We start from the raw sequence: 25,533 nt of genomic DNA, 5'->3' as shown, positions 1-25,533 counted from the left end.
TCCAAAGATTTAGAAGCCTCTACATACTGGAAACCCTGGTAGTGATTAAGTGCTACAGTTGCTAATGAAAAGGTCAGCAGTTCGAATTCACCAGGCCCTCCTTGTAAACTCTGTGGGGCAGTTCTCATAGTGATCCTTCACTGTGAGTCAGAATTGACTTGATGGCAGTGGGTTTGGTTTTTGGCTTTATGTATTGCATTTGAAGTTCTCGAGTGGAGCAAACGGTTAGCATACTTGACTGCTAACCAAACCGGTTGGAGGTTTAGTCCACCAAGAGACACTTCGGAAGAAAGGCCTGGTGATCTTCTTCCCCAAAAAATCAGCCATTAAAATCCCCATACAGCACAGTTTTCTGACACACATGGGATCTCCGTGAGTTGGAGTCTGCTCAGTGGTACCTGGTTTTATGTATTACTTTTGCTTATGTTTGCTTCAGATAAAAAATGTTCAGAGGTTCAGATAAAGTTTGAGAAGACAACTATGAATTCAAGCCATTTAGTTAAGATGTCTTCAGAATTTAAAAAGCATCCAAAATCCTTTTTGTAGACACTGCAAGGGGTTTTTCTCTCCCTTCCCTTCCCCCATTACCTGAAATCACAGAAAAGATTGGCAGGGAGAAAAAATGGAATAACAAAACAAAAAGCGTGCACACTGAGTTCTGTATTTTTCACGGTGGCTGAACACACATGGTCCTTTCATAGCTCGCGTGGCTCTTGGAACGTGGGAGAATCTAGGATCAGGAATTTATCCTGGCAGAACAATTCTGGTTCAGTGGGGGTGCAGAGGCCAAGGGAGAATTGTTTTTCCTTTCAGCTATTTAAAGAAAAGGAGCCAATGGTGGCACAGTGGTTAAAAGCTACAGCTGCTAACCAAAAGGTCAGCAGTTTGAATCCACCAGCTACTCCTTGAAAACTCTGTGGGGCAGTTATACTCAGTCTTACAGGGTCGCCGTGAATCAAAATCAACTCGATGGCAGCGGGTTTTACTTAAAATGGCACCGGCTCACTTAGGAAATACCCAGTGTTCTGCAAGACTGTGTGGCTTGCATTACCACACAGACCAAACCACTGGAGTATATGCATCCTTTCTTTAAAGAAATGGAACATTGAGACTGATGTTGGCTTCTTGGATGGAAACATAGGGACATAAGCCACCCATTCCCTACAAAACAAAATGGCATGCTGTGTTTATAAATAGGAATTAGGCTGTATCGTTAATGAGGTGCCAAATGAGTCATCTTCAGTGTGATGAGCAGGATTGTGAATATGGTGATGGATCTTTTGTTTAAAAAAAATGCAAACAACTGCAGCCTGCTATTGTAGTGAACTCCGACACTTTCCGTTCTGGGAGAAAACATGTTGTGCTAAGCACAGACCGTAGCTTTGCCTGAGATCACTCCGTAGTCATTGTCCAACTATCCACATATTCTCATTCTCTGAATGCTAGCACTTCCTTCCATTGTTAGATAGTTTATTAATAACTAATATAACAATAAGGATGCCAGTTATTTGATTTCTCTCCATACAGAGGGGTGATCTGATAGGGGGCTGCTGGCTTACGGGCATGATAATAAACCCCATACCCGTTGCCGTCAAGTCGAGTCCGACTCCTAGCGACCCTATAGGACAGAGGAGAACTGTCCCCATAGAGTTTCCAAGGAGCGCCTGGTGGATTTGAACTGCCGACCTTTTTGGTTAGCAGCTGTAGCACTTAACCACTACACCACCAGGGTTTCCAGGCATGATAATATTAAGCTCAAAATACACTGGTCTGTGTTGGTAGAGGAGTTCTGGGTGGTGCAAACGGGTAATACTTTCAGCTGCTAACCAAACGGTTGGTGGTTCAAGTCTACCTAGAAGCCTCAGAAGAAAGGCCTGGTGATGTGCTCCTGAAAAATCAGCCATTGAAAACCCTGCGGAGCACAGTTCTGCCCTGACGCCCTTGGGGTCACCCTGAGTCAGAATCGGTTCACTGACAACTGGTTAGGTTAGGTTTCTGTTGGTGTAAACCACACTTGTTTTTTTTTCTTTTTGTCTTTGCCCCTTCTTTTCTGCTCTTACCCTGTCTCTTTCCTGTATCTCTCTCCAGCCTTTTCAAGTTCTCCGTTATCGGCTACCCATCGCCTCTCCTTTGAGGTCTGACGATGAGCCGGATTCCGGGGGCCTTAACTTTTGGTCGTGAGCTTAGCAGCCTGCAGATGGGCACAGCCCACAGGCACTGCCAACGGCCTTGGATCCCACAAGTGCTGTTTATGCTGGACTGTGTAGCCAGTGAGGACTGTGAAATATCTTTATGTAGGCTGGATAGATGTTCCTGGACTTGTTTGAGCAAGACTGCCCTGAGTCGAAATTAAGAAGGAGACAGAATGGTTGCCCTTTCTCTGCACTCATACTGCAGAGAAAAGCTAATAAAGTTATTTATACGGGCGTATATATGCCAAACATGCTACTTTGTTGTGGTTAGGTGCTGCAGTCAATTCCGACTTGTAGTGACCCTGTGGGACAGAGTAGAACTGCCCATAATGTTTACTTAGCTGTAACCTTTATGGAAGCAGATCGCCAGGTCTTTCTCTCATGGAGCCACTGGGTGGTCTTGAACAGCCAGCCTTTCAGTTAGCAGCCAAGTGCTTAACCATTGTGCCACCAGGGTTCTGTTCCATGTGCTACTAGTTCAGGAATATTAGCTTACTAAAGAGGGCCATCATAGCGACCCTATAGGACAGAGTAGAACTGCCCGACAGTGTTTCCAAGGAGCGCCTGGGAGATTTGAACTGCTGACCCTTTGGTTAGCAGCCGTAGCACTTAACCACTATGCCACCAGGGTATAGGGTCGCTATGAGTCGGAATCGACTCGACGGCACTGGGTTTTTTTCTGGGTAAAGAGGGCCAGGACAAGATGGCAATGCTTGACTGAATGAATGACTTCTGGATGGTGAAATATCACTGTTACCTCTCACAAGCCTCTCTGTTCCCATTTAGGCCAGCCTTCTGTCTGAGCATAGAGCAAGGATAATTGAAATTCACAATTAATCTCCAAACCTCATTTGCAATAGAATAACAGAATCCTGGAGCCAGAAGGATCAGCCCCCTCATCTCACAATATAAGAAATGGAAACCTTATGAGTTGCTCAACAATAATCATTTCAACCAGATTATTTTACCAGATGCTGCTAATTTTTTTTAATGGCTCAATTTTCTTTTCTTTTTTTTTTATTACGTTTGTACTCGTCACCCTTTGGTAGAAGTACCACTGCGTCATGGCACCTACCCAGAAAGTAAAGCCAATCAGGGACTCCCAGCCACCATCAAAAGGTGCTGTTTTTCAAAACGCTTCCATTTCAATACCCTTTTGAGTGAACTATTATATTTTAAAACTCTCTAAGCCTGATAAAAAGTTTTCCAAACATGCATTTTTCAGGTTAAAAATCACATTTAATTCCCTAGGACTGTCTCCGGAGATCACACATTTATCCTGAAGTCTGCAATACAACGTTATTTCATATGGTCTCTTAGGACATCTTTTATGTAAGGAATTCATAATTGAGGATTTGTAAGGGAAATAAATATCTCTTTATCATTAAAAAAAAAAAGAAAGAAAGAAAGAAATAGAGTACAGATCCTTGCTTCGTATTTATTCCTGGGGTGGCTGCCAGAGGTTTTCCTTACGCCTTTTACAGATCTGCCAGGAATACGTCCTCTTCAATTCTTCCCCCGTAGGTCTAAATAGATTGCCATTTCCTTCCCTTACTGTTGGGGCAACAGATTCCATTCTTCTTTGGGGAACTGTTTGTTTCGAAGTATCCCCTCCTTCCAGAAAGGAAGGCACCCCTTCTGTCTCCTGGAATCAGTGGGGTGCTTGTCAGTACTCCATCTGTGTAAAAACAGATGTGCCCCAATTCCTGACAGTGCGCCCCAACAGCAGGATGTGCACTCATTTCCGGTGCTGAGTGGCCCAGGGTTGTCTGGAGATGGGAGCAAATCCCCCGTCCCCGCCGCTGCCGAATGAGGATATCCTTCCGTGTGTGTGTGTGTCTGTGTGTGTCTCTGTGTGTGTGTGTGTGTCTGTGTGTGTGTGTGTGTGCCGGCGGGCGGCCTGGGGAGGGAGAGCTGCTGTTTGTGCTCTGGTGTTCCCTCGACATCCGGCCTGGGGAGCCCAGCCGCCCACTGGCCTGAAATCTGGAGTTCCCCAGCTGGAAGATGCGGCGCCAGTCGTGACAGAGACAGAGACAGGAGAACAGGTTTTGGCCGTAATCTGCCAGGAGCGGCGAGGGTGGAGGGTAGTTCATTCCAAAGATTGCCAGATACCCAATGAAAATGATTTTCTGATCTTGAGCAAATCCTGCAACCTCTCTCTGGCTATGTTCGGATAGAAATTGTCTTCTTCTGGGTCAGATCTTTTTCTCCTCCCTTCCTGCCAGATTATTTAGTAACATATTTATATAAAAAGGAGCCCTGGTGGTGCAGTGGTTAAGTGCTCGGCGCTAACCGAAAGGTCGACGGTGTAGAGCCCACCAGCCACCCCACAGGAGAAGGACGTGGTGGTCTGCTTCCATAAAGGTCTGCAGCCTTGGAACCTGGTGGGGCAGTGCTGCTCTGCCCTGGGGGGTTGCTGTGAGTCAGAATTGACTTGATGGCAGTGGGTTTGGGTTTTTTTTCTTTGATTATTTCTGTAAAGGAGTCCGTGGGTGGTGCAAAGGGTTAACAAGCTCCTCTGCTAACCAAGTAAGTTGGGAACTTGAGTCCATCTAGAGGTGCCTCAGAAGAAAGGCCTGGTGATCTCCTTCTCAAAAATCAGCTATTGAGACTCGTCTGGAGCACAGTTCTGCTCTGATATGTGTGAGGTCACCCTGAGTCAGAGTCAACTCAAGGGCAACCGGGGTTTTTTTTGTTTGTTTATTTCTATTAAATCATTTGGACGAGTATTGAAATATGACGATAGCCCCCAAAAGAACAAAGACCATATTTTCGATTTAGTATCATTGAGATGTTTACTAAGCAATAACTAGGATGAAAGGTTTACTAGAGAACTAATCTGAGTGTCTGTGTTCTTGGCAGTAAGACACAGGAAACACATAAGCTCCTCAGAAAGGGGGAAAAAAACAAAAAACGAATTAGATGTGATCGTCAGTTATCTATTCATCAGTTGTTTGTCAGATAATCATCAGTTACGCACGCATTCAGCTCCCAGAGTGTGGGCTCCCGCCTTGTATGACAGTTACTGCCTTTCTCATTTATATGGCATCACTTATATTCTGCCTCCTACTGGGGCATCTTTTCACAGTCCAAACCCCAAGGCTCTCTGAGAACTGATACCGTGTCTGGCCAGTCTGTCGTCTCTACCCCACCTTGAACATGGAAGGTGCCCAAAAGGCTTCTGATCTTTCACTGGCAGATCTGAAAAACCCATGGCTCTTCTCTTTCCTTCTGCCTTCATTTCGATCCATGCCGGCCCATGGAAAGAGCCTAGGTTTGAAAGGCACAATTGTGTGTTACAGTTTTTACTATGGCAACCCCAGACAGGAAGTTCCTACCTCATGGAGTTTCCATTCTAGGGAGGAAACACAGCCATGAGTTAGAATCCCAGCTTGGCTTCCTCAGGCCCTGTGACCTCTTCTATGAAAGGAGGGATCATAACCATACATGTATTTATTATTTAATGAGAAACTTGTTTGCTTCGTAAACATGCATCTGAAGTACAATAAACAAAATTAACGTAGGTCGTTAGTAGAGTCAAGAGCGGGGAAGAGAACCAGCAGTGTCTACTCTGGACTTCATGCCTTTATAGACCTCATGAAGGTTTGCACATTCCAATGTAAAATGATAGGAAATGCCACAGGTGGAAAACTTGAAAACACAACAACAACAAAAAAGAAAGTGATCGTGTTTCTGTGAGGATTCCAGGAGACAACATATGCAAAGCTCTTGTTTAGGAGTTCTGTAAAAATCCACTTCCTGTCCCTTCTCCTCCTGAGTTTCCTGAGTTTATGGGGACGCAGTAGTACATCAGGTCACCTTCCAAGTTTCTTTGCTTATCCACTAACTATTCCTTCTCTTTCATATTTTGGCACCATCTGGAACTGGGGTGCCAACTCCTATTTTTGCTTAAGATTTGGTAAAGGCTGGTAATGCTTTTAATAAAAAATAATAACTAATATTCATGTAGGAGCTCTATTCTAAATGTTTTTCAAACATTATCTTATTCAATTCTCCCCACTTTTGAAGTAGTCCTATTTTCACTCCCATTGTATCGAGGGGGAAACTGAGATTTAGAGAGGTTATATAATGTCCTCAAGGCCCTGAGCTAGTAAGTAGCAGAGCTGGAATACAAACCCATACCTGTTAACTCTGAACCACTGGATTGTAGACTTCTGCCTCTGGATACTATGGCACCAGTTTATATTTTCCAAAGACTGTTCAGATCCTGGCAACCCTGGTAGCTTAGTGGTTAAGAGTTTGGCTGCTAACCAAAAGGTCGGCAGTTTGAATCCAGCAGGTGCTCTTTAGAAACTCTATGGGGCAGTTGTACTCTATCCTATAGGACCGCTGTAAGTCAGAATCAACTTGATGGCAGTGGGTTTGGTTTTGGTTTTTGGTATTCAAATAATCTTTCCCTTAATTTTTATATCCCTGGTGGCACAGTAGTTAAGAGCTCAGGCTGCTAACCAAAAGGTCAGCGGTTCGAATCTACCAGCTGCTCCTTGGAAACCCTATAGGGCAGTTCTATTCTGTCCTATAGCGTCGCTATGAGTCAGAATCAATTCAACAGCAGTGGTGTTTTTGTTGTAACTCTAAAAAAGAGCCCTGGTGCCACAGTGGTTAAGAGCAGCGGCTGTTAACTAAAAGGTCAGCAGGTCAAATCCACCAGCTGCTCCTTGGAAACCCTATGGGCCAGTTCTACTCTGTCCTATAGGATCAGAATCGACCCTATAGCAACGGGTTTTTGTTTGTTTTTTAGTTTAACCCTAAAAAAAAAATGCATTCATGTATTACTTATACCTTTCAAAAAAGATTCACATCGTCTCTTTATTTTTCCTCTGGGTCCTGTACCAATTCATTATACATGGACAGCCTTTTTAAAGTTACACTCAGCCACAATTTTTTAGTCTATAAGATTTACGATCTTACTCTTCTAGGTAGAGGTTCTGCCAATCTTCTTATTTCATTAATCTTCGAGACAGACAGCTCAGATTAAAATTCGTATAGCATCCAAGCCTACAGATATTTGTTTTGACCTGATAAGATGAAGAGAGAAATACTTTAGACACTGGTTGATAGACATTCCCTTCCAATCTTGAGGTAAGCTACAGCAGTGACTGAGATCAGGAGCAGAACTGGCAGAATGCTTGCCTTTCCTAGAACTGAGGATGGCAAAGAAAAGAGGAGGGAAGATGACACCCTGTATAAGGTTCCTTTTGTAAAAATTGCAAAAATGACTGCCAGAGGCAGAGGGAGCTACATAAGTAAGTTGATTATTAAGCAGTAGAGTCTTCAAGTTTGGAGGAATCTTGGAGATTGATCAACTGCCCACTTTATAGGTGAGGCCATTGTGGTTCTGAGAGGTTAGTAACTCAAAGCCTTACACCAAGAAGTAGCTGATATGTGAAAAAAATCCAGGTCTCTTTCCTAGCAGTCACTGTCCCTCTCAAAGACAGTGGAATTACATAATTTTTTTAAAGGGCTAAACGTATAGCCTTGAAGATTTCTTGTATGGGGAAAGGCATATATGTGTTCAAATAAATGGAAATGAATAAATCATAGTACCAGAGATCTTCCCTACCATTCCCCAAGCCTGGGTACTAATTTGAGATTCTTTTGGTGTCTGGAATCATTTTTTATATGATCATGAACCTTGACTTTGTGAGATTCCTGTTGATCTGAGCCCCTGAGGCTGGCAAGTAGCTTCCCCTGCTTTAGTTTCTTCCCAGAGTCATTCTGGCACTAGAGGGCATTAAGGAGGCCAGCCAAAGAGTGATTCTCTGCCTCCTGATTTCTGGCTGTCTTGTTGCTTCTTTCCTTCTCCCCTTTTAGATGTCAACCATCGCATTCAGGGCGTTTGTGGAGGAAGTGGGAAGTGTCATCGGCATCATAGAGCAGTTTGGGCCTCCGCCAACTTGGTGCCCTTTGAAGCTTCTTTCTGTGGGATTCTTACTGGGGTGTCCTTGTCACAGCTCACTCATCCCCTTCTCCTCAGCCAGGTTGCTGTGTTTGTCGAGTCGTAGGAAACAGCTCCCATGGGCACACATCACACTGCAAGCTCGAAAACAGAGCAGAGGCCTTGCCCCAGAATGTGGATTTTCTTTAAAGAAAAAGTCAGTGGGAGCCTCTTTTCAAATTCAATATGACAAGAATCCAAATACATAAACTGGGTTATTGTGGAGCTTCTTTATGCTTAGAGAGTACAGAGTGGAGGGTCCCAGAGCCAGTTCCCTCTTGTCGCCCCCACTCCCGTCTTCATCCACAGCAGCCCCAAATGCATCTCTATAAACTAAGGGCTCATGAGGCACACTTTGAAAATACTGCCTAGGACTATATTGCTCCCTTTTTTGGGGGTAGGGGGGCGGGCTGGTATTTATTTATTTATATTGTACTTTAGGTGAAGGTTTACAAACTAGTTTCTCATTAAACAGTACACATATTGTTTTATGGCTTTGGTTAACAACCCCATGATATGTCAGCACTCTCCCTTCTCAATCTTGGGTTCCCTATTACCAGTTTTCCCATTCCCTCCTGCCTTCTAGTCCTTGCCCCTGGGCTAGTGTGCCCCTTTAGTCTCATTTTGTTTTATGGGCCTGTCTAATCTCTGGCTGAAGGGTGAACCTTGGGTGTGACCTTGTTACTGAGCTAAAAGGGTATCCAGGGGCCATACTCTCGGGATTTCTCCAGTCTCTGTCAGGCCAGTAAGTCTGGTCTTTTTTTGTGAGTTAGAATTTTGTTCTACATTTTTCTCCAGCCCTGTCAGGGACCCTCTGTTGTGATCCCTGTCAGAGCAGTCAGTGGTGGTAGCCAGGCACCATCTAGTTGTAGTAGACTCAGTCTGGTGGAGGCCATGGTAGTTGTGGTCCATTAGTCCTTTGGACTAATCTTTCCCTTATATCTTTAGTTTTCTTCATTCTCCCTTGTTCCCAAAGGAGTGAGGCCAGTGGAATATCTTAGATGGCCACTTACGGGCTTTTAAGACCACAGACACTACTCAGCAAAGTAGAATGTAGAACATTTTCTTTATAACCTATGTTATGCCAGTTGTATTGCTCCTTTCTTTAGGTGAACTTTGGAGCCCAAGACACACACTAAATTGTACAGTAAGGTTCTTTTCTTTGACCAGTACCTCTCTGAGGACCAATGAAGTGGTAAGGGAAGTAAAGTTTCAATGATCTTTCTCTTCCTAATTCTACTAGGGTGTGTGTGTGTGTGTGTGTTGAATCTATCCAAGATTGAGGGTTTAATGCTTTATATGCATTCTCTCATTTAGTCCTCACAAGTAAAAGGGGCCATGTAATATCCCCAAGGCCACACATCTAATGAATGATTTAGACCTCATCAAACCCAGATCTGTGTTAACCTCTACCCAACTGTCCAGTTACCACTGAAGTGGAAATCTGCAAGTCCAGAGCAAGCTGAGTCAGTTACTTTGTGAAGATGTAACTTAGTACCCAGGCACCATATTCCTCATGAAGCAATTTCCAGCACAAAAGAGTGAGCTTTAGTGTGCAAGAAACCAAGAGGGTCTCTTGAGCCATCTAGCCTGCCAAGACTATCTTACCCATTTTATGCAGGTTTGGTATTTGGGCTAATTATTATAAATAATAGTAATTTAGGTAGCATTTCTGAACCATGTAACTCATGGCCAGATCTTAACTAATCCTATAACTAGAGACCAGACCATCCAAAATGATGCACTTAACCTCTCAGAGTTTAATGTTGTTGGGATTTTTGCCGTTTTTAAACATCGTTAACTCTTAGATTAGACTTAATAAATCATTTCCTATGGAGAGGTTAGGCAGAGGTGAAAGAGAAAACAATGCATTTTTCACTTGAGCTAGAAATCTTTTAATCTTTTTGGACCCAAGTTTCCCTGGGCCTGTTTCTTAAATCTGAAGTCTGACTTCCTTCCAGTATTATTTTACATTTTTATTAATTCTTTAGCGGATGGGACAGAGAGTACCTCATTAAATTGTCCTGTATCTTCAAATGTGATTGGTGACTATGACTAAGAGAACCAGGTTAAGATTCAAAATGATTTAGCGGTGTCACTTTAGATGGATATAAACTGGAGATACTTCAGGACTGATAAGCGCAAGGTAATTGACTTATAGAGGTAAAAACCTGAGCCAGTTCAAAAAAGGGAGCCTGCGATAATATCCACCAGTGTGCTCTGAGATGACTCCATATGGATTTAGTATATGAAAAACATGAGGTAATGGAGACCCTAAGGGTCAAGCTTTTGTTAGAATTTGTTACTCTATTTGGAAACCTGCAACTGAAGCATGACAAATTCCAGGAAGGAGCTACAAACATGAGTAAAAGTTTGGAAGGTAAGTTCTATAAAGAAAGAATTTACAGGCACTAGAGTTATTTATCAAGATGAGATACAATTCGATTTATAGCATCCACGTATATGACAGACAACATTTATTTGTTCATTCAACAAATATCTATCAGCTACTGGGGAGCCATAAAGATGGTATATTCCTACCGTGTGCAATAAGTATTCTCTACTTCCAGCTAGAATGGGTTGGGGGAAGAAAGGAAACACGTCCAGCTTGGAGTCAAATACACATAGACGTGAAGAGTTATTGAATATTAGGGTTATAAGACTCTAGATACATGGTAACTGAGGGAATATGGGGTTTCCTGCTCGGAGACTTTAAATAAAACAGTAGAAAAGTATATTTGTGGGGATAATTTGAATATAGCAGAGTTCATTGAGGCAGAGGCACAGAAGATCTTTCTGAGACTGAGATGTTTTTTGTATCCCTGAAAGAAACAGAACAAAACCCTGTCACTGTTCACCAAATTGTGTGCTAATGTTGGTTCCTATGGGAATACAATCCCTGTTCCTCTCCCCCCCCAAAAAATCCTTCTGAGATTTTTATCAGGATTACATTGATTCTATTATTTAATTCATGGAGAATTGACATCTTCACAATTTCGAGCTTCCAATCCGTGATCATTCATGGTATATCTCTCCATTTATTTAGGCCTTTAATTTTTCTTAGCCACGTATTATAATTTTCACTATAGAGGTCTTACACATCTTTCACTATATTTTTTCCTAGGTATTTGTTTTTGTGTTTGACCTGGTTTGCTATAAATGGCATAATCTGAGCCACTCCCCCCGTTGAATACACACCCAGTAACACCGATGCATTTCAAACACTTGGCCCACAATGGGCATGAGAAAAAAAGTAAGAATCAACTTTTCCTTTCCAGGGAGCCAGTGCACCTTTTCAAAGCCATCAAGGTGGAAAAGGTATAATAGCTTTACAGCAGGAAACCTATTTCAGGATTCAAACACTGCAGCCCAGAAATTATTCTTTTGGTCTAACCTGAATTCCTCCAGTTGACATTTCAGCTAATTTTTCTTTGGCTCGGTTCACAATTTGCCTTCTATATAAAGCTTTCATATCTAGCTGTCTTCTATTTGAATTAACATATAGATACATCTATCCTGGAAAGCATGTAAAAATATGTATAACTTTTATTAGGAGATAATTTGCTCATGATTATGTATTAAGTAAAAAAAAAAAAATACAATAAAGTTCTAACTTTATTTTAAGTATACATGTAGTTAGCTAAAAGGTCAAGAGAAAATGCGTGCAAACATCAATGGGGTTATCTCTGAACAGCTAGTTTATGGGCTATTTTTATACTTGCCTACTTTTTAAAATGTGATAAACACGAATTATCTTTCTACTTAGAACAATAAAAAAAAACCTTTTAAAAGGGAACAAAGCAAATTAATAGGGATTAAAACTGCTGGCTTGAAGTTTACATTCCCCTTAATTGTGTAAAGTCTGTTAAACTTTGCTAGTGGAAATTAAAACTGGTATGTGGCGTATCTTAAGATAATCAAGAAAGATACGCCTCTCTTTCAGGAATAAATGTCCCCTCCAGCCCCTCTGACTAGCTATAAATTCCATTAAGTGCTGCACATTCAGTCTTCACACTTAGAACTCCGCGGCACCTGTTTTATTTCACGCTCCCTTGGTTCCTGGGATAAATCCTGTGTCCACAGTGTGGGCTCCAGTTAAATTCATTAGTGGTCCAGATGTGTGTCCCCCTGTCGACTGACCTAGTAACCCCACTGTTTATTGACAGGCTCTCAGGAATCGGATAGCTCGCAGTCAGCCAAGAAAGACATGTTGGCCGCCTTGAAATCCAGGCAGGAAGCTCTGGAGGAAACGCTGCGCCAGCGGCTGGAGGAGCTGAAGAAACTCTGTCTCCGAGAAGCCGTAAGCAGTGAATGTTTTGTCGTGTGGAAATCTGTGTTGTTTGTGACATCATCTCTCTTGGCATATTGATAAAAGGCGAAGGTGGGGATAGTAAAGAGAGCACACGGGGAGCTGAGACCCCTCCTGAAACACAAGTATTTCCAACACCCAAACCCCTGTCTTGTGTCTTGTTAGCACTAATTCTGAGGACATTAATGACACACAGTGTCACTAGTTAAAGCTGGTCCTGGCTAAATCCTACGTAGGACCCTACTAGAGGCCACGTGATGGTTAATAACAGTCCCTTATAATGCATGGGTCCCTGGGTAGTGCAAATGGTTGACATACTCAGCTGCTAACCGAAAAGTTGGAGATTCGAGGTCCACCTTTATTAAAAACTAAACAAGGCTTTACACATTATTAAAGGCAGACACCAAAACATGGAAGAAAGGTCTGGCAATCTTCTGAAAAAGCGACCATTGAAAACTCTGTGGAGCACAGTTCTATTCTGACACACAAAGAGTTGCTATGAGTAGAAATCATCTCACCAGCAACTGTTAATAATGTGTGGTACATCATAGTTTATAAAGCATTTCCTTGTATTATATTGGAGCTCTGATGGCATAGTGATTAAGAGCTTGGCTGCTAGCCAGAAGGTCTGCAATTGGAATCCTCCAGCCACTCCTTGGGAACCCTATGCAGCAGTTCTACTCTGCCCTGTATGGTCGGTAGGAGTTGAAATCGACGCGGTGGCAACGGGTTTTTTGTATTATATTACCCCATTGAATACAGTGGTTTGCCACCACCATCCTAAAATTTTGTACCTGAGTCTATTGTTGTGGTAGCTTTTGATTTCCCTTGAGGGTATGTCCTGTTTGGCTTTGGAAATAATATTAATCATCATTGAGGGGGTCAACAAAAAAAAAAAAAATTTGATTTGATATCTAATGCCCTTTAAACCTCATGATCAGATGTTTCTTAACTCTTTTGGTTTTTTTTTTTTTTTTTAAGGACATCTTAGCCTAGTGATATATATATATATATTTAATTTTATACAAAGCAGTGCTTCCTCAGGCCTGTGTGTACACTGGTCTCAAGTTTCATTGGGATTTATAGTCGCAGGCCACCGTCTTTATTTATTTGAATGTCTATTTGCACCTTCTTCTGTTTATCCCACGACTCTTTGTTATTAGGTTTGGAGACTTAACTTTCCAAGGTAACACACGTCACTCTGCGTGTGTGTGCATGCACACACGCGTGCACAGGGACACGGTGCAGTGGGAGTGCTCAGAGCATGTACTCCACACAGCATTACAAAGAGCTCTGTTGGTAAACAGTTCAGAACGGGAGTCTGAAGAGTTTCCTGAACTAAGTTGAGACAGATTTCCCCTCCCCCAAATAATAATGCCTTTCAGCAGCAGGAAGAATGAAAGAAGGAGCCAGGGAGTGAGATCAAGTTACATTTCAACTTGGCTTAATTATGGTCTGGATTGATTTAAACCGGAGCCTGCTCAAAGCAGAACCACATTAGCACAAATCCATTGCAAATTTGAGGAGAGCCATTGGCCTGCATGGGGAACGTGCTCTGTGATACTGTTAATATCAGCGACATTTTTATAAAGAATATGCTGGAGGGAGAGAAAAAGTAAGGCTTTTGGTGACTGCCTTGAATAATTTGTAAAGCCTTGATTTTGTTTTTAATAAAGGAAAAGGCAATCAGCCCAGCAGGGAATCCACCTTAGAAAACTTCAAAAACATTTCAGGGCAAGGTTAGCACGTGTTATAGAAGCCTCCCTGCCTGTCTTAAAAACAAAAAGCAAAATCAGGAAAACAAAAGCTCCCAGCTCCACATCCCATAGACACCAGGAAGCATAATTTGAGAGGAAGAAATCAGCTACCAAGAAACCACCCACAGGCAGCTCATTCCTGTGCTGGTTCACTGGTGGTTGTTCCCGCCATCTTCTCTGGACTCCAGGGAAGAGAGAAGGTTTCTTCAGCGAAGTTTGCTCCGGTGTTTCTCTGTATCAGTGGAACACCGCCCCCACACCTCCCCCCCCCCCACCAAAAAAGTCACCTTCAGCTCACGGTATCAAAAAGGACCGAGTCCCCTGGGGAACACTGTGGCCATAATGAGGCAAAGTAGGAGCGTTTGGCACCATATATTGAGAGAAGCCCAGCCGAGCCGCCCACAACAGTGCCTTAAATTACTTCTTTTCCATGAGGCACTGGCTACACGTGAAACCAGATTCAATTTCTGGAGAACCGAGACTTTGACTCAAATGCCTTCAAGTGAATGGTGCAAAAAAATCAGTAGTCTCCACACGTAAATATATATATACAGTTTGAAAACCACAGACACTTTAGAGTTATAAATCAGTAGCCATTTTAACAAGTCTCTCCTTTTTATAAGTTTCAAGGTAAAAAGAAAGAAGTCCTTACTGTGTTATGTTACTTATGGACAGCCTTTTAGGGAAGAAAAAAAAAAAGGAAGCAGATAAAAATGTTGCAGAATAAACACATAACTGCTTTGGAGACTTTTGAACCACATTTCTTTAAAAAGAAAAAAACGGAAAAAAATAGCAGAGCATTTCATACTCAAATAGTTGGCCATTGTGCTCTGAAATGCTTACATTGAGGAATAAAAAGGTCTAAGGAGTCATTTCCCAGTGACCTGAACCAGAAGAGTCCCAGGACACTGGGTGGGTGTGTGTGTTTTCACTCACCAGTCGTACACACACATATTCACACACACATATACATACACAACTCACACATATACACATACCTACACTCACACATACTCAATATTCACACATATTCACACACACACATACACATATTCACACACTCACATGTACACACACTCACACATATGCACACATAAAGTCACACATACACACTCACACATACATACTCCTCACTCATACACACATACTCACACAACAGCATGCAGGCACCCAGCAATGGGGGAGGACAGAGGGGCCAGAACAGCTCCTTATATTATGAGGTCAGTCAGTGTCAGGAATCTGATGATCTAGATTTTCCCGCCTGTTGGACACCCAGGACCAGGCTGCCCAGCACAAAAGCCCTTTGTGTGGTTGATGGATTTCACCAAGAAAAAACTGCTGAACACTTCCTCGTCAGGGCCGGCTTTGTGTAGCATCTGCACTGATTTGGGACCGGAGACCTGAGCTAGGCTTTGCCTGGAATTGCCTACTTTGTAATTGCAGGTGCACGGTCGCTCTCCCCAGCTTTTTCTTGTCTCTGGAAGTTACTCCTTGCAGTTGATGCCTAGACTTCACAACTTGCATTCGTTGCTGATTCAAATTTGATCTGTCCTCGCTCAGATTTCACTCACTGATACAGAGTCTGCTTCTAATCCTGAGTCACTTCTGAGCATCTGTCTGGGATCTTTGTCATTAGGGAGGTCCGTTAATTAAATTCAGTGTCATCATACAACAATTAGATTTCCAGAGCCCAAGATACATGCAGAATTGGGTTTTTTTTTTTTTAATAGCCTCATCAATAACATGGAGTATTTCCAGTTTCTACTAAAATTCTTATTTGTGTACTCTTTAGAGTATTTTCAGCTCGATCTGTTCCTTATAGCATCTGGCCAGACTGGAATAACTATACTTATACCCAGTTTCTAAATTCTGTGAAGATGCACCTTTCTGGAATTTGCCATGCAGATCCACCCCCCCTTAAGAAAACTCATTTGAAAGGAACTATGAACCTTAAATATCTGAGCGGGAATATTTGATGCAATGGGAAGAGCACAGGCTTGGGAGCTGGAAAGACCTGAGTCTCATGTCGGGCTTTGCTCCTTCGTGTCTGTGTGACCTCACCCGGGTGCACAGTAGGCACACAGGAAACACTCGTTAATTAACAAATGAATGAGGTGTAGGGTTTAAAATGAAACCCTGGGGTAATTTTCTTTGCAGAAATTTACTTTGAAAAAGTCTTTTCAAAGTCTTTACAAAGTGTTATCTATTCTGTAGAGAAAGGACTACTTGTACATTTCCAGAGAACTGAAGTTTTGTACATGAACTATTGTTTAGGAATATTGCTAATGTTAACATAGCTAATCTATGCATTGAGGAGTGTGTGTCTGTGTGTGTGTGTTTGCCCGTGCACACACAAGCATGCGCCCTGGGAAGCAAGCATGTGCTCTACTCTGATTTACGTTCACTCCTAACGCTGTTTCGTATGTGCAGGAGCTCACAGGCAAACTACCAGTTGAATATCCCCTGGATCCAGGGGAGGAACCACCCATTGTCCGGAGAAGAATAGGGACTGCCTTCAAACTAGATGAACAGAAAATCTTGCCCAAAGGAGAGGTGCGTCCTTCCTTTCTCTTGTTGGGTTATCTCATGTTCTCCTTATTTTTCCCATTCGTTAGTGCTTTCAGGTTTTTTTTAAATAACAACTGCTTCATCTTTACCAAATGCCAGTATCATTCTTTTCACCATTTTTGAGTTGGCTGATTAGTCAGTATGTGTTTCCCTTGCATAAGTAAGCATTTTAATTTCAGTTGAAGTTTTTTGTCTAACCTATGTCTAGGCCTATCACAAGCAACTATACTCAGGGAGAACATTCCAGTAACACTAATACACACTTATCTTTTTAATGGTCACCTCTTTTTTTTTTAGCCCTTTGTGGGTGGTAATGGAGCCCTTTTTGTTAAGGAGTCCTGGTGGCGTAATGGGTAAATGCTTAGCTGCTGATGGAAAGGTCACTGGTTCAAACCCACCCAGCCGCTCCATGGGAGAAAAGACCTAGAGATCTGCTCCTATGAAGGTTATAGCTTAGGAATCCCTATGGGGCAGTTCTACTCTGTCCCACGGGGACACAATGAGTCAAGATCAACTTGACAGCATACAACACACACACAGCCCTTTGTTACACAGAGCCAGGTATAAAAAAATAAAAAAACAACCCATTGCCATTGAGTCCATTCCAACTTATAGTGACCCTCTAGAAGATAGTAGAACTGCCCCATAGGGTTTCCAAGGCTATAATCTTTCTCCTGTGGAGCCCCTAGTAGGCTCAAATCACCATCCTTTTGGTTAGCAGCCGAGTGCCTTAACCACTGCGCCTCCAGTGCCCCTCTAGAGCCAGGTGTAGTACAGAAGAAAACTACCACAGAGGAAGGCAGGCTTAGCCTCGTTCGTGGGTGCAAGGATGCCATTGGCTGAGGAAGAGCCGCAGAGCCCACAGTCTGTGGCATCACCATCATCTTGCTCTGAGATCACCACAATCTCCCGGCCTTACTCTGTGTCTGCAGAAGCTGCGAAAGCATTTGTCGTTCATCCTCTTTGGATTGAACACCCATGGCAGCTGGAGCTGGAGAGTTCAGGTTGGGGGCGGGGAAGGGAGAGAACACAAAAAACTTGAATCTCCGGCTCAGCAGTAAGTGTCCAGCCTCAGACCAAGAGAAATTAAAGCCAGGTTTACTTTCAAGCTTCAGGGTCATGCCCGGGAAATGTCTGCCCAAATTCACTTTGAATAAAGTTACTAATTGTTAGAGAACAGCAGGTTAAAGAGGCAGAAATCAAAGACAATGAAAAAGGAAGTACATATATATATATATATATATGTATATATATATATTTTTTATTATTTACTTGATTGTTATCAAGAATATACACAGCAAAACATACACCAGTTTGACAGTTTCTGCATGTCCATTTCAGTGACATTGATTACATTCTTCCAGTTGTGCAGCCATTCTCACCCTCCTTTTCTGAGTTGTTCTTCCCCCATTAATATGAACTCACTGCCCCCTAAGGTTCCTATCTAATCTTTCGACTTGCTGTGGTCACTTTGATCCCATATAGATAGTTCTTGAAAGAGCACAATGCTTAAGGCAGACATTTTTTACTAGTTAAGGTAAACTACTGTTTGGTTTTTTAGTCTTCTTAAAAAAGAGAATGAGAAGAAATTGATGTTCTTATGGAATAGCTGCTGTAGGGTGAGCGTGCGGGTGACTACAGAGAGGAGATCAGTGCTCTGGGGCCAGTGCGTGTAGTGGACGAATCTCCTGAGGCCAGCGCAGCCACCACAGGTGCCCAGGGACTTGGTGGGCACACCAGAATGCTTCATCCAAAATTAAAGCCACACCAGGCAGTTTTTCTCTTCTGCGAAATGAAATTCATCCTTCTTATTTGTTTGGGGTGTCACTAGGATTAAATGAACTAGTATATGGAAAATATTTCTCTCTGCCCTCATCGCCTGCGTGATGCCACATCAATATTAGTTACTTCAAGTGGAGGTTAAATATTAGAGACGAGGTGCAGAGTTTTGGTGGATCTAAAATTTATCTGAGTTAGAACTGGAGATGAAGGAGGGTAGGATTTGGGATATTATTTTTGTAATTTGTTTATTTTTCAAAGCTGATTGTGCCTAGGGAGATACCTGGCACTACACTTACTGTACTTTTCAAGAGAGACTCCATTTTCAGTGAGCAGCCCCCAGCCCACATTGTGCTTCACGCCCTCCCATTGGACCTTCTCACCAGTGGCTCCTTCACATGGTTCAGTAAAGGATGACTTTAGTTCCTCAAGAGTTCCATTTGTATGTCTCTCTTTTTTACCTGCTTCGGCATGTTATCTTTCCTCAGTTAATTAAAAGAAGTACCACAAAATCAGCTGCCATTCTGTCGGGTTCCTCTAAGGAAGGAAGACATCCTCCTTGGCTGTATTGCTGCTCCATCCACGTTTCTCCTGGGAAATGCACTCTGCTTCCCCGTTTTTACAAAAGGCAGCCATCAGGGCAGATGGCATGCGGCCTTGGATTTGTGGTAGTATAAGTAGGGAGTATTTGTCCTGGGCTCTCACAAAACTTTGGGTCAGCGTCCTGGACCATGGCTATGGTAACAGCCCAGGAACAGCTGCTCGGTGGAGTCAAAGCTCACAGAACAGCCTTTGTCCTTGGTGACTTGTTTGTTTTGAGACCCTGGGCGGGAGTCCATTTTGATATTTTCTCTCTCTGAGAGAACAAATGCAGCCAGCACTGGAAGGAATCGGAAGGAGTTTATTTTCTCCTAAATAGTTCCATTTAACCTTGACCTTTTCCTCTCACTCCTGATCCTCATTCCTTTCAGGCTTAAAGTGCTCAAAAGTAAATAAAATCAAGGTAAGAATTTTGTCCTTGATGGAGACATCCAGCCTGGCCAGTTGTACCCAGAGGCGAGAATGTTGTATTTGGCTGTGAGTTGGGAAGATCTGTCTATTCCAACAAAACTTGGTTACCCTGTCCTAATCGCTTAGATCACTTCTTGCAGAACTTCAGTGGGAATATGAATCCCCTAGGGCAAGATGCTTCATCTCTCCTGGCCTCACTTGTCTGTGTTTGGAAAAGCCTGTCATGAGTTTATTAGATCTGGGGTTGAGGCTGCTGGCCTCTGAACTTGGAGGAGCAAGACATTAGCCCACTGCTCAGAATCTTAACCTAAAGTGTTTGACCTGAGGGGTTGTATTGGACAGTATTAGAGCAGTGGACAACTTGGCAATTCACCCACAATCCTCACGCTCACTGTGCGTGAGCCGCTGCCTCACCCCTAACCCTACCCTCCACCTCCAGCTGGCAGTGTCCACATACCCTGCAGAGGGTGGAGACAGTTGGTCAGCAGAGAGGCTGGCAGCTAATGTGCTGTCTGGCTTTCCTCCTCTGGGTCCACCAGGCATTGTTCTGGCAGCTACAGCTTATTTACATCTGGGACCAAAACTGTGCTCGAGGGAAAATTCTTCCATAGACTCTGCTTGGTCTACGAGAAACGGGGAAGAAGCTGCATAAGAGGGGAAAGGACAAGGCCCTGAAGCACATCTAAGGAGCCCTGGTGGTGCAATGATTAAGCACTTGGCTGCTAACCAAAAGGTTGGCAGTTTGAACCCACCCAGTAGCTCCACAGGAGAAAAACCTAACAATCTGCTTCCTTAAAGATTATGGCCTAGAAAACCTGATGGGGCAGTTCTACTCTGTCACATGGGGTCACTATGAGTCAGAATCGACTCGACGGCACACAACAGCAACAAAGGAAAGCTGGCTCCACCACTGTCCCTCGTGGTACACCCAAATCACAACCGGAGCAGAGCTTTTAGGAATAGGCAGGGGTGAGAAGGACAGCTAGAGCTTGCAAAAAGAGCTTCCAAAAGGTACTTGGGTGCCTGGGAATGTGTCCCAACTCCCAGTACCCAGTACTAGAGGGGCACAAAATATGTGAGACAGCAGGCATGTAAGAAGGGCAGCATGCTATAGGGTAGGGGAATGCAGCAAACCCATGGAAAAGAATGACAGAAAGATGCTGTAAAAATAATGCGCATCCTGGGCCTGCCATGGAAAGGAAATGACCTCCAAATGGGCTCTGAACTTCAGGCAGGTCTGTCTTCGTAAGCTTTGCTGAAGATGGTAGAGATGAAGCCAGGGGATCCCAAGAGCTGCAGCATGGGTGCTTTCTGCTTCTTGATGATGGTAGTGTATGGACTAGCACTTGTCTCCAGAAAGCCATAGTGGCCAGGAGTCTTAAAAGTGGGTGTGGCTCTATTATTCAGCCATAAAGGGAAATGAAGGTCCGATGAATGCCACGACATGGCATTATGCTGAGTGAAAGAAGTCAGACACAAAGGGACGAACACTCTATGACCTCACTTACATGAACTAGTATCTAGAACAAGCAAAAGCTCAGAGACCAAAGTTGTTCAGAGGTTACCAGGGGCTGAGTGTAGGGTGAATGGGAAATTACGGCTTAACGGGTACTGAGTTTCCGTTTGGAGTGATAGAGAGCACTGGGAAATGCATAGCGGTGACAGGGAGCACAACATGGTGAATGTAATTAATGGCACTGAAATGTACACTTAAAATAGTTAAAATAGCAAAATTTTTTGCTATATATATTTTACCACTATAAGTTTTTTTTTAAAAAATTACAGATTAAAAGAAAAAATGAGGTATGCCCAGGCCACTCAGCTTCCAGAGCTTTTAGGAATAGGATCCACTCTGTTCCCCTGGCAGGGCCAGGCAAGGTTGGGGTTAGACACTGGCACTGCTGGTCTCTGAAGGAGTAACGTACAGGGGTGGGGGGCAAGGAGGACGGGTGTCTCCCCGCTCAGCATCCTCACTAATGTAAGCCGTGGCTCTCCCTCCCACAGGAAGCTGAGCTGGAACGCCTGGAAAGAGAGTTTGCCATTCAATCCCAGATTACGGAGGCTGCCCGTCGCCTAGCCAGTGACCCCAACGTCAGCAAAAAACTGAAGAAACAAAGGAAAACCTCTTACCTGAATGCACTGAAGAAGCTACAGGAGATTGAAAATGCAATCAACGAGAACCGTGTCAAGTCTGGGAAGAAACCCACCCAGAGGGCTTCGCTGATCATAGATGGTCAGTGCTAAACTCCGACCCCACTCTCGTCCACACTAGGGCCTGAGGGAACCAGGCTCAAGGTCCTGGGAGTGGTTCTAGCCCAGCTCCCTGCAGGACCTAAGCAAGTTTCATAACCACCCTATGCCTTGGTTTTTCCGTCCATAAAATGAAGCTAATAAGGCCTGATACCAGATGAGAGCAATAAAGTGCACGCAGATCCACAGATGAAAGGAATTATACAAATCAAACTATCATCATCAGTATTTGCTGCTCCCTGGGAGAACCTGCAATGATGTGCAAAAGGCTCTTCTCAGCCCTCAGCTTGTGCTGAGCCAATTTAGCTGCCCGAGCCTAGCCTTGAAGGGGAGGGGCCCAGCTCTGACATTCTCAGAGGCCTGACCACCCCTGCCCAAGCCTGGGAGGTAAGGTGGGGTGCTCGCACAGGTCCTGCAGGCTAGCACTTCCTCCAACCCTCTGTCCCCTCAGTCTGTTTCTAGGGGTCTTCTATCCCCCCTGGTCGCAGCTACCTCCATCAAGAGCTGAACCTCGGGAGGTCTAGAATGCCCCACTCTGCCAGTCTAGAGCCCTGAGACAGGGTCAGTCAGGGGTTAGGAGTTTGGGTGATTATATTTGGCAAACAGTAGAATGAAATACTCCAAAATTCATCAACAAGCATAAGGTCCTCCAAACTGTTATAATCCCTTTTTTCTAAGTCAGCAAATTCTTTAAAATGTAGATAGCAAGCATTCTTTCATAGTTTTATATATATTTTAGGCATAGTTTATGCACGTGTAAGGTACCTTTGCACTAGGGAATTAGGAGCAGCCATGTCTCCCTATCTTATCCTGTTGTTCTCGGCTGTGACTGTGTAACTTTTTCCCCCCACTTTCTAGTGGAGCTGCATTCAGCCCTGCCTTTGTTTGTCTTCTGCCTGGTTTCATACCTCTCTCTGCCCCGTCGAAGGCACTTGGGGGTTCCCGGTCCTGAGGAAACGTCCCGCAGGGCCACCAGAACAGAGCTGGGACAAGCACCATGGGGATGAACATCCGGCTGGTTTTCCAGAGGAGAAGCTGCTTTTCCAGGCTGCTAGGATGGGTTCTCCTGTTAGAACTGCCAGTGGAGTCCAATTTTCAGTCATTATCTGTCGAACTGATGATTCATCCCTTCTAAGCCCACCACCATTTTTTTTAATAGCTCGAGAACATACCTTCTCTGTTTTGCCATCTCATTGAAATAACATTTTTATTACAAGGGCCCACTTGACTTGGAAAAGTCATTAGGGTTCTCCTTGGTTCCTTAGCATGATTTTTTGTTTGTGTTTTTAATTTCAAGAGAGAAAACCCTGAGCTTAGAATCTGAAGACCTGGATCTTTTTCTAGCTTTGCCAGAACAGACCAACCTCAATCTAACCACTCTTCCTTAGGTGCACCTCAGTTTCCCCAGCAGTTAAAGAGGGAGGATTGTTTTACTGTCTCCCTCTTGGGCATGTTCTCATGATTAATTGAATGGTATCTATAAAAACAAGCTTCTGAAAGATGGAGGCTGTACTTAGCATGCTTGTTGACTCTATGAATGACTTACAAAGTTTATTGAGAAGCCATTTAATGCCACAAGAGCAAAGGGAAGTTCTAACCCTAGTTTCATATTTGTAGAAATAAATAGCAGTTTATTTCCTTTGGTTTCGTTGGTACCTGCCCTGAGTTTGTGCTGCGACAATAATGTGGTTTAACCAGGACGGGGCAGCCTTTATATTGGATATTCAGCTACTCTGCATTGCAGTATAAAACAGCACAAGTACAAAAATGCGAGCACGTTGCAGTGGCAGGGGTGGGAAGGATGAGGCCCACCACAGAGACTGTCAAAAGAAATGCCAATGGTGAATATTGTGATGTGTATATTCTCACCATATAAAAAAGAAAGAAATGCCCAATAGCATTTTCATGGGTTATTTCTGATTAGAAAAGGACGAAGATGGAGTGATGGTAAACACACTATTATTACAGATAAGGTTTTACCTACGGAATATGCTAAACTCATGGACTTTTGCATTTTGTCTTCTCAGATGGAAATATTGCCAGTGAAGATAGTTCCCTCTCAGATGCCCTTGTTCTTGAGGATGGTAGGTTACCCATGTCCTGCCTGAACGCTTGGAGCACAGATTAAACTGTATGTAGTCTGAGAACAGCGGTGGTTCAGTGGTAGAATTCTTGGATTCCATGAGGGAGATCTGGGTTCAGGTCTAGCCATTGCACCTCCCGTGCGGCCACTACTCATCTGTCGGTGGAGGCTTGTGACTGGGCAGTGTTCTGTTCCATTGTGCATCGGGTCGCCATGAGTTGGGGGCCAACTCGATGGCAGCTAGCAACAATAACAGTCTGGGGACAGTCCTGTGTAAAGGCAAAAGCCAGGTCAAGATGGCAACCCGAATTCTCTAATTTCCGGATATCGGCATACTTGGTAGTGGAGTGTTTATTGGGATTCTGAGGCAGTGAGTGGTGCTTCCCTTTCTTAGAAGCCAAAACCACATTTTTAACTAAAAAGAGAGTGTAAATATCATGTATTGTTTTCTTGTGAATAGTCATAGTTTCTGGAGTAGAGAGGTAGAAATTGATTTAGATCACAACGTTGATTTGGATTGAAACCCACCCCTGGGGATGATAAAAAAAGGAAGGAACAAATACAAACCCTGTCCACATATCTGAGACTATATGAAAATGAAAGGGGGAAATGTCCCTGTCAGTGCTTGCTCAGGCCTTGAAAACTGTCCTGTCATTTCCCGTTGAACCTTAAAAACCTAGCAGTTACCAGGATATTTTCTTGGGAAATTCTTAGAACAATAGAACTCACCCCTCTGGCCGCATAGTCGGAGAAAGAAAGAATTGGAAACGTGGAACCATCTCTAAGACTGCTCCTGTGGATGTTAATCCCAAACTTGGGAGGAAGGGCGCTAATTATATGGAAATATATTAGGTGGCAGTTAATTCTTTTGCCCCTGAGGAAAACCTCAGGTTGGCAGTGATAAGTGGCTATTCAGATGGAAAACATAAAAGGTCTGCCCAAGTCATAGTAATAATGATAATTACTATAATAATAATCATTGCCATTGATGTGGGGAGAGCCTGGCGGGTTCTTTACACAGTTGTCTTGGTCCTGCTGTTAGAAGTCAGATGGTAATGTTTTTCTTGCCTGCTTTGTTCGTTACATGGGTGGGGAGGAAATGGGCTCTAGGGGAGCAGAGAGGCTTGTGGACGGGGAGGCAATTTTATATCTGTGATACCAGCCATGGTCTTTGCCTCCGTGTACCGCAGTCTCCCCAGGGGAAGAACGGACAGTAATAATTGAGTGCGATTCCTTTGTAATAGAAGAGTTGGGAAGCAGCTTGGAATGTCAGAAGCTGATTTTGATACAACATTTGTGATTATAAAGTGTCTTTCCATGTCCCAGGCCCCCAGGCCTCCTGAGAGGTGTTACTGCCTCACTTTGTACCCTAAACTCACATTGCGGGCTCTCTTTCTAGGGACTCTTTACTGAGTTGAGGGGCAAAAGAGTAGGGGAAGGATAGAGGATGCTAAGGTTTCAAGGTTGGGGGATTGAGAATTAGACTGAAAAGAATGATAGTTGGCAATGGATTTAGGGTCAAGTGAAAGGTGGTTGGGTTTTTTGATATTTGGTTTTGTATATTTTCCCCTCAAACTCTCAGCACTTCCTTCACAGTGCACACTGAGTTTTTGCTTCCTGTCTCC

At 43.5% G+C, this 25,533-nt stretch overlaps 1 protein-coding gene across 4 annotated transcripts in view; it reads left to right on the top strand.

Moving 5' to 3' along the window:
* Positions 1-25,533, top strand: part of FRMD4A (FERM domain containing 4A) — a 350,000-nt gene that overhangs the window by 306,633 nt on the left and 17,834 nt on the right. For 3 of the 4 annotated variants that reach the window (XM_010590718.3, XM_010590719.3, XM_023548904.2), the window contains exons 15-18: positions 12,318-12,451; positions 16,648-16,770; positions 21,580-21,808; positions 23,853-23,909. In XM_010590718.3, coding sequence (XP_010589020.1) covers positions 12,318-12,451; positions 16,648-16,770; positions 21,580-21,808; positions 23,853-23,909 — 543 coding nt within the window. The remainder of the gene's footprint in view (positions 1-12,317; positions 12,452-16,647; positions 16,771-21,579; positions 21,809-23,852; positions 23,910-25,533) is intronic. The other variant, XM_023548905.2, reaches the window with a different exon arrangement.

The sequence above is a fragment of the Loxodonta africana genome, chromosome 4 (genome assembly GCF_030014295.1).
Source record: "Loxodonta africana isolate mLoxAfr1 chromosome 4, mLoxAfr1.hap2, whole genome shotgun sequence".
Taxonomy (NCBI): domain Eukaryota; kingdom Metazoa; phylum Chordata; class Mammalia; order Proboscidea; family Elephantidae; genus Loxodonta; species Loxodonta africana.
Note: the sequence above shows the minus strand (reverse complement) of the source record. Positions and strands in the feature narration are given on the sequence as shown.